General features: G+C 24.7%; 2 protein-coding genes across 2 annotated transcripts in view; both read right to left on the minus strand.

Annotated features, from left to right (window-relative positions):
* Positions 1–2,152, minus strand: part of Phum_PHUM539580 (Chondroitin sulfate synthase, putative) — a gene marked incomplete at both ends in the record, with an annotated part of 3,740 nt that extends 1,588 nt beyond the window's left edge. Inside the window, 6 exons of the mRNA XM_002431618.1 lie at positions 39–150; positions 229–395; positions 581–826; positions 907–1,177; positions 1,396–1,987; positions 2,020–2,152. Coding sequence (XP_002431663.1) covers positions 39–150; positions 229–395; positions 581–826; positions 907–1,177; positions 1,396–1,987; positions 2,020–2,152 — 1,521 coding nt within the window. The remainder of the gene's footprint in view (positions 1–38; positions 151–228; positions 396–580; positions 827–906; positions 1,178–1,395; positions 1,988–2,019) is intronic.
* A 1,769-nt stretch (positions 2,153–3,921) lies between these two features.
* On the minus strand, positions 3,922–5,300 carry Phum_PHUM539690 (BTB/POZ domain-containing protein, putative; the record flags this gene model as incomplete). The annotated part of the gene is made up of 4 exons (XM_002431619.1): positions 3,922–4,110; positions 4,199–4,446; positions 4,529–4,726; positions 4,883–5,300. 4 exons carry the CDS (start codon positions 5,298–5,300, stop codon positions 3,922–3,924), a joined length of 1,053 nt encoding a protein of 350 aa, XP_002431664.1.
* Positions 5,301–7,108: the final 1,808 nt, after the last annotated feature.

The following is a 7,108-nucleotide window of genomic DNA, read 5'->3' on the forward strand; positions in this document are numbered from 1 at the left end:
ATGCACACTGACACATAATTTTCCATAAATTTTAATACTTCTTCCTTGTTCCCTTCTCCAACGGCTAATATCATGTTGACTCTTGTATTTTCAGTAACGTACGGCACCGGTACTAATTCAACTGGGCCCAGTCTTTTACATATTTCAAGTCTAAACGAAAAATATGAAAATTTTTGAAATGAGATACAACAATTCAAACAAAGGGAAAAATTTTTTTTAGAGATTTACCTTCGGCGAACCAATTCTTGACTTTTCCAATCTTTAAAATTAAGATCTAAAATATAATCCATTCCTCTTGTCGAATCAAATCTTCTATACCCGTTAACTAATTCTAAATATTGCAACTGTCCCTTATATTCTTGTTTAACAAAATTAATTGAAGCATTTATAACATGCTAGAAATTTATACAACAACACATATTGTGTTTTAATTGTTGGGTTATTTAAAAAATTCATATTAGGAGTAAAAGGTTAAGGTCATCTTGGAGAACTCTGGAAAAGGTTTACTAAAGGTCAAGTTATGTAAAATTTATTAAAATCACGTGCATGAGTTTATAATTTTTTAAATAAATTAGTTCACCTTTATATCCAATAAATCAGCTCCAATTAAATCTTCAACATTGTTAAAATCAGACTTTAAATATATTTTATCTTGAGTAAAATAATCCCACCTTAAAACATCAAATCTATTTAAAGGTTTTACAGATGATGGACTTCCAATCGGCCACACAATTTCCATGGTGGAATTATCAGGTAGAAGAACAGGTTCATTGAGTATTCTTTCTTGAATTTCTGAGATTTCTAATTTTTTCTTAAATATTTCTTTCTGAGAAATTTGTTTTTTTTTTTGAGTAATAATAATTTTATTTGAAAAGAAAAGACATTTTGAAAACGATTATAACAAACCTTTGTAAAATAAATATGAAATAATAACATCACAGCAGGACTAGGCATAGGCCAAAAAGATAAAGCATTATTGAAATCATCATCATCATTTGATAATTTTTCAATATTAATTTCATCATTTACTTTAAAGTAATAGGATGATATTTTAAGATTTTTTATATCAGTACTACATGGTATACCAGTGGAATGAAAAATACATCTTCCCAGATTGGCATCATCAGAATCGGAAAAAATATTTTTGACGCACCAATCTAAACTTAGTGATATTTTTCTTAGTATTAAATTTGATATAATTATGCCTGAATCTAAAACCAATGAAAGAAAGATATTTTTAAAATAATTTATTATAAAAAATATTTTATTCATAATGAAATTAAATATGAAAATATGAAGATAATAATGAACTTTTTAATAAAAGATTTAAAAAAAAAAGGCAAAAGTGTAAAAATGACAGTGAAACATAGACAATTAATATAAACACAGGAATACTTGCCTATTAAACAATAATTGGCAGAATTATCCTCTTTTTTTCCCCCAACATAAACGTCAACACTAACACTGAGCTTATTAATAATAAAATTAAGCAACCGACCACGAACATAAGTTGTGTCCCGCACAATAAAAAAATAATCGTAATCATCTAAAAAATTGTCAGCCAAATATTTTAATAAATGAAAAGGTTTTAAAATTGATCTTGAATCAGAAAATTGTACGATTCCATTTAATTTATTATCGTTTGTTAATTTTTTCCCATTTGATTGCATAAAAAATACTGTTTTGTCAAATAAGTGATTGGTAGTTTTATTAAAAGTTGTACCATAATCCGAAATGGTATTTGACGAGGTTAAAACGGCCGTCAATAGTTTATCCCTAATTCCTAATTCTGTTCTATAATACCTCGGACGAATAAATTCCTGAGGAGTTTTTTGAGCTTTTTGTGGCTTACCAGCTAAATTAATCACCGGTTCAAAATCATCTTCAAAAACACTAGTTTCCACTAAATTCGCAGAATAATCCGATTGATTTGAAAAAAAACAACTATTTTGAATTAATTGAGATATAAGAGAACTTAAACCTACGCCTAAAAAACCCCAAATATTAAAAAAAAATTACTCTGTATTGTGATACGTAAAATTTTACAAATAAAATACATTGTCCTGGTCGTAAATAAATGAGAATGAAGATCTGCATAATAACATCCACAACAACCGGAGTACCGCCATGAGAATTTAAAGCTTCCAGACATTAGGTTCTGCCAACTTAAAAAAATTTTAATTACGCAAACCTGAAATTAAACTTTTTTTTTTTTTTTTTTTTTTTTCAAAGGAAAAAATGCGCGGGAAATTGAATAACAAATAAACATAACTGTCATTAATATTGGCTTTTAAGAAATGTCAAAATAAATTATTTCTTAACAATTTTTAACTTAAATTTTTTTAAGTAATACAAAAGTGAAATTTTATCGGGATTAATATAATTTTTAATCAAACTTGAATTCGAATATCAAATTTTTGACATTTATTGACATTTTTTCTTAAATAAGATAATGTTAAAAAAACTCAAAGTTGTGTATAAAAACAAAATTAATAATAATTTATTTTGTGATTGATAAAACTTTATCCCGAAATTCGTTTTTCTGGTTAATATAAAAATATTTGCACAACTTACAAGGGATAAGGAATTGTATTCGAAAAACCAAAATCCATTAAATCCCATTAAAAAATGTGAAAGTTAATAGAAATTATTACATGATCAGTTTAAAAAAAAAAAAGAAATTCATGTAAAAATTTTAAACTTACATATATATTAAATTATGCATTTAATTAATATATATATAAATATATTATAAAGTAAACAAACATTTAAATTTTTCTTATTTTTAAATATATATACATATATATATAATTGTTTAAAATAAAACATTTTTTATCATTGTGAAACATTATAAAACATTGTTATAATATATTTTTTATACATAATTAATATAAATGAAAATTTTAAGCTGTTTAAACAAAAAAAAATACAAAATTATAAACAACAATTGTTGTTTGACTTAAATATGTTTTAACTACTAAGGCCTTTACATGAAAACATGTAAAAAAAAAAAAAAAATTTAACAATTGTAGTAGCAAAAACTTATTTATTATCAGATATTTTATTTTTTAAGTCAATCTTCTTTATATATATATATATATATATATATATAAATATATAAAACAATTCGATTATGTAAATTCTTATTTTTTATTATCACCCAATAATTTTATTAATTTTATATAAAATGTGATGTTAACGTTAAATGTCAACTCGATGAAACTTATATACAAAACAAATGTATAAAAAAATTAGAATTTAATCATTGCAAAAGCAATTACAATTTATATGTTACTTCTTTTTTTTGAAAGTATTACAAGAAAATAAACTAATAAACTTTAATAAAATTTTTTTTTTAATTGGGGAGACAACAACTTGTGTATACCTTAATATTATTCGAAAAAAATTTTATTTTATTTTTGTGCCACAAATATTTTGAAAAAGCTTTAAAAAAAAAATTATACTCGTCTTTTTATATTAAAAAAAAAACTGATTAGAAAATTTAAAAAAATTTTTCTTTTATTTTAACAAAAATATTATTATTATTAAGCGATAACTTTATTAATTAAATTATTTATGATTTAATATATATCAAAGTAAATTTATTTATTTATTTTATAAAAAGAAATTAATTCAGAGACCCCTTAAAATCTTAAAAAATCTTTTTTTTTTAGTTTAAAAATCAACTTAAAAAAAATTTTTTTCTTTTTTTTGTTTCGTTTTTTTTTATTTTAAAGATTTTATAATAACGAAAAAATTTTAATAAAAAATTTCTTTTTTTTTTGACGTAAATTAAATTGAATATGTTGTTATTAATGTTATTATGTTTTTAATTGAGAGAAAAAAAAAAAGAAAAAAAAAAGAATTTTTTTAAAAGGATGCAGATTTTCGGCGTAAGAATTTAACGGGTCTTCTCCTTTGCTAATGTTGATCATCTGGAGGTGGCTGATCGGGATTAATAATTAAATTATTTATACCACCGGCATTGAGGTCTTCCCGACCTTGTGGCTCACCTGCAGACTGATTAATAGGATTTCCTCCAGCATCTAATTCTAAAGCGGGATCAGCCGTTGCTTCAGCTAAATTTGTAACGGATTTTGATTTAACGCACTGAAAAAAAATAGAAGAAAAAAAATTAATTATTTAAAATATTGACTTAAACTTCACGAGTTTATTTTATAAAAATGAGTTTACACACCTGAAAATCGACATGTCTGCTTTTAGCTTCTTCCTTTTCCCATGACATGTGAATAAAAGGACGTTGAACATAATTATATATCACTTCAGCTCTACCTCCTGCTCTTTTCTTAACTTTCTCTTTATGTGTCGGATATCCCTCAATTCCAAGACGAATTTTTTTTAATCCTCTATCTTTCATTACTTGTTTAGCCACATCTCTGTTTTCAATGTATTTAAAAAACCTATACATGGCTGTGCTGTTGACAGCTGTAAATGTAATGCAGCGATTAAAAATTTAAATTATTATTTTTCGGTTTTACAAGAATAAAATAATGTTGATAAAACTTACTCTGTGAATATTCTTCTCCCATTTGTGGAGGATACTCTTCATCCCAATCCACGACATCATCATCGAGTAAATTGACAACATGGCATTCTCTATCACCCCTCTGTGCTGAATTAACCATTAGGGGAAAAATAAGTTCTTCTAAGAACACTTCGAATTGTTGCCTCGCTCCTTCATTTGACAACTCGTGAAGAAGACCCCCTAAATTTAATTAATTTCAATACCAACCTAAACAATTATTTTTACAATCTTTGAAATTAAAAAAACAATTATTGTAATATTATTTTTAAAAGTCTTTTTCGAATGTTCTTCATGTGGCATATAATAATAGTACAATTAGAAAAAAAAAATACTTACTTAAGTTATGGCAACGTACTGTATTAATATCGAATGGTACTAATAGATAGTCACATGCCTCTCTTAATTCTTGAACAGACACTGTAGGTGGACATTTAATAACTCTACCTTTATAAAAATCTAAAATAGATCTAAAAACAGTAGCAGATATTCCATCAGCTACTTCATATTCTCCCCTATCGTTACGGTGAGTGAATTCTATTCCTGAACTAAACATACGTCCTAACATTGTATTCGGATGAGCTGTAAAAAGGGATCTGTCTAATACAAATCTTGTATTATCAACTACTAAAGTTATTCTTTCATCAGTTCCTTGAGACATGACTGGTGTCTCTCTAATTTGAGTTTTAGTCGAACTAACAGATTGTTGACTTCGAGATCTATTTCTGAAAAAAAAAAAAAACAAAAAAAAATGCATAATTTTCAGTTTTAAAACACATTATTTATAAATAATTAATTAAATAATGTGAAAAATAAATAAGTAGTTTAGGTAGAAAGAGGAAAGTAAAAAATTACATATTATTGTGTAAAGGAAAAAAACTTTCCATATGAATAAATTTACCTCGGAGAATTACTTTGTAGTGATTGTTTAGAATTGCTACCGTTTGTTTTAGAATCACTTCGTGCACCAGAATTTTGCCTTTGGACTAAACAGGGCTTTGGCGTGGCAGATGATCCGTAGCTCATCCTGTTTTTAAAAACTCTTCGTCTTCTGTCATCCGAATCTACGTAATCTTCCGTATCACTACTACTATCTCTCTCACAACAAATTAAGCGATCTCGATCTTTGGTGTTATTTGACATTTCACTACCCAAAGGGCATATGCTATTGCAATAATAAAAAAATAAATTTTCAACATTAATTTCCCAAAATAAAGAAATCTGAATTTCTTTATAATCCAATACAAAAAAAAAAAAAAAAAAAATAGGCCACAATTTTAACATACGTTTTTGAGAAGCTTTAAAATAAAAAAAATGACATTTACCTAAGAAAATAATTATTTTTAAGTTAGATGATGATATTTAAACTTTTAAATATTAATTGTAAACCGAATTTCTTTTAAAAATGATACATTTTATTTGTATTTATCCGAAATGAAGCAATGAAGGTGTATAACAAAAACAAGCTAATTTGCCGCTGCCATAGAGTAAATAAAACCAACAAGTAGAAATTGTGTATGAATTTCCTTTGAATTCCTCACATATTATTCATTTTCAGAAAACTTTTTTCCGTTAAAAATTTTATGAATAATTTACCCTCGGGCTATGTTAAAAAAATTTTTTGGATTTCCGGAATTATAAATCTGGAAATATGACTAATAATGAAATATTTTTGAAGATAAAAAACTCCATTCGCTAATAATTACGGATTAAAAACAATATTGTTAATAATTTTTGCCTTTATAATTAAAAAATAATATGAATGGTGTCGTTCAATGAAAAATTTAATTTTGATTCATGGAAATAAATAACTGTTTAAAATGTGAATAGTTCAGATTATTAAGGAACAAGTAAAGGAGAAGAAAAAAATGGATACATCAATTAAATAATAACATTCAATAACAAGATTTTAAACTGTCAATTTTTCAAATACCTCATATCCAATATTCACAGGTACTTATACAAAAAAATTTTCTTTAAAATTTTTTTATAAAAATTCATTTAAATAATTTTACAATCATTATAAATGCGGTGAGGGATAGAGGGAAGGGAGGGGGGGGGAAATGAAAATAAAATAAAGTTTAATTTTTTTATAATGTTTTAATAACAATTACCTTACAATTAAAATTTAACACATTCTGATATACTTTGTTTTTACATCACCTAAAAAAAAAAAAAAAAAAATTTTTTTTTAACCTTTTTTAAAGTTCATTGACTGGAAAAGCTTTTTAATGTTTTCTTTTTAATTCACATTAAAGGAAAACATGTCCTTTAACATTTGGTCATTATTTATCAAAAAAAAAAAAAACTCAAAGATGGCGGCGATGTAAGCCAACACAAAAAACATCAAAATTTAAAAAAATTAATTTTTTTTTTCTTAAAATGTTTTTTTTTTATTCTTTTTTTTTTTATTTACTTAAAATTAAATTGCACGTTTTTTTTTTTTTTTTAAATAAGTCTTAATAATGAGTTTTTTTTTTTTTTAATTGCTCCACACATTTTTTTTTTTTTTTTTACATAATTGGAATGCAATAATACTATTTATTGATTTTTTAAACATTATAA

This window comes from Pediculus humanus, genomic scaffold (assembly GCF_000006295.1).
Source record: "Pediculus humanus corporis 1103172108290 genomic scaffold, whole genome shotgun sequence".
Lineage (NCBI taxonomy): Eukaryota > Metazoa > Arthropoda > Insecta > Psocodea > Pediculidae > Pediculus > Pediculus humanus.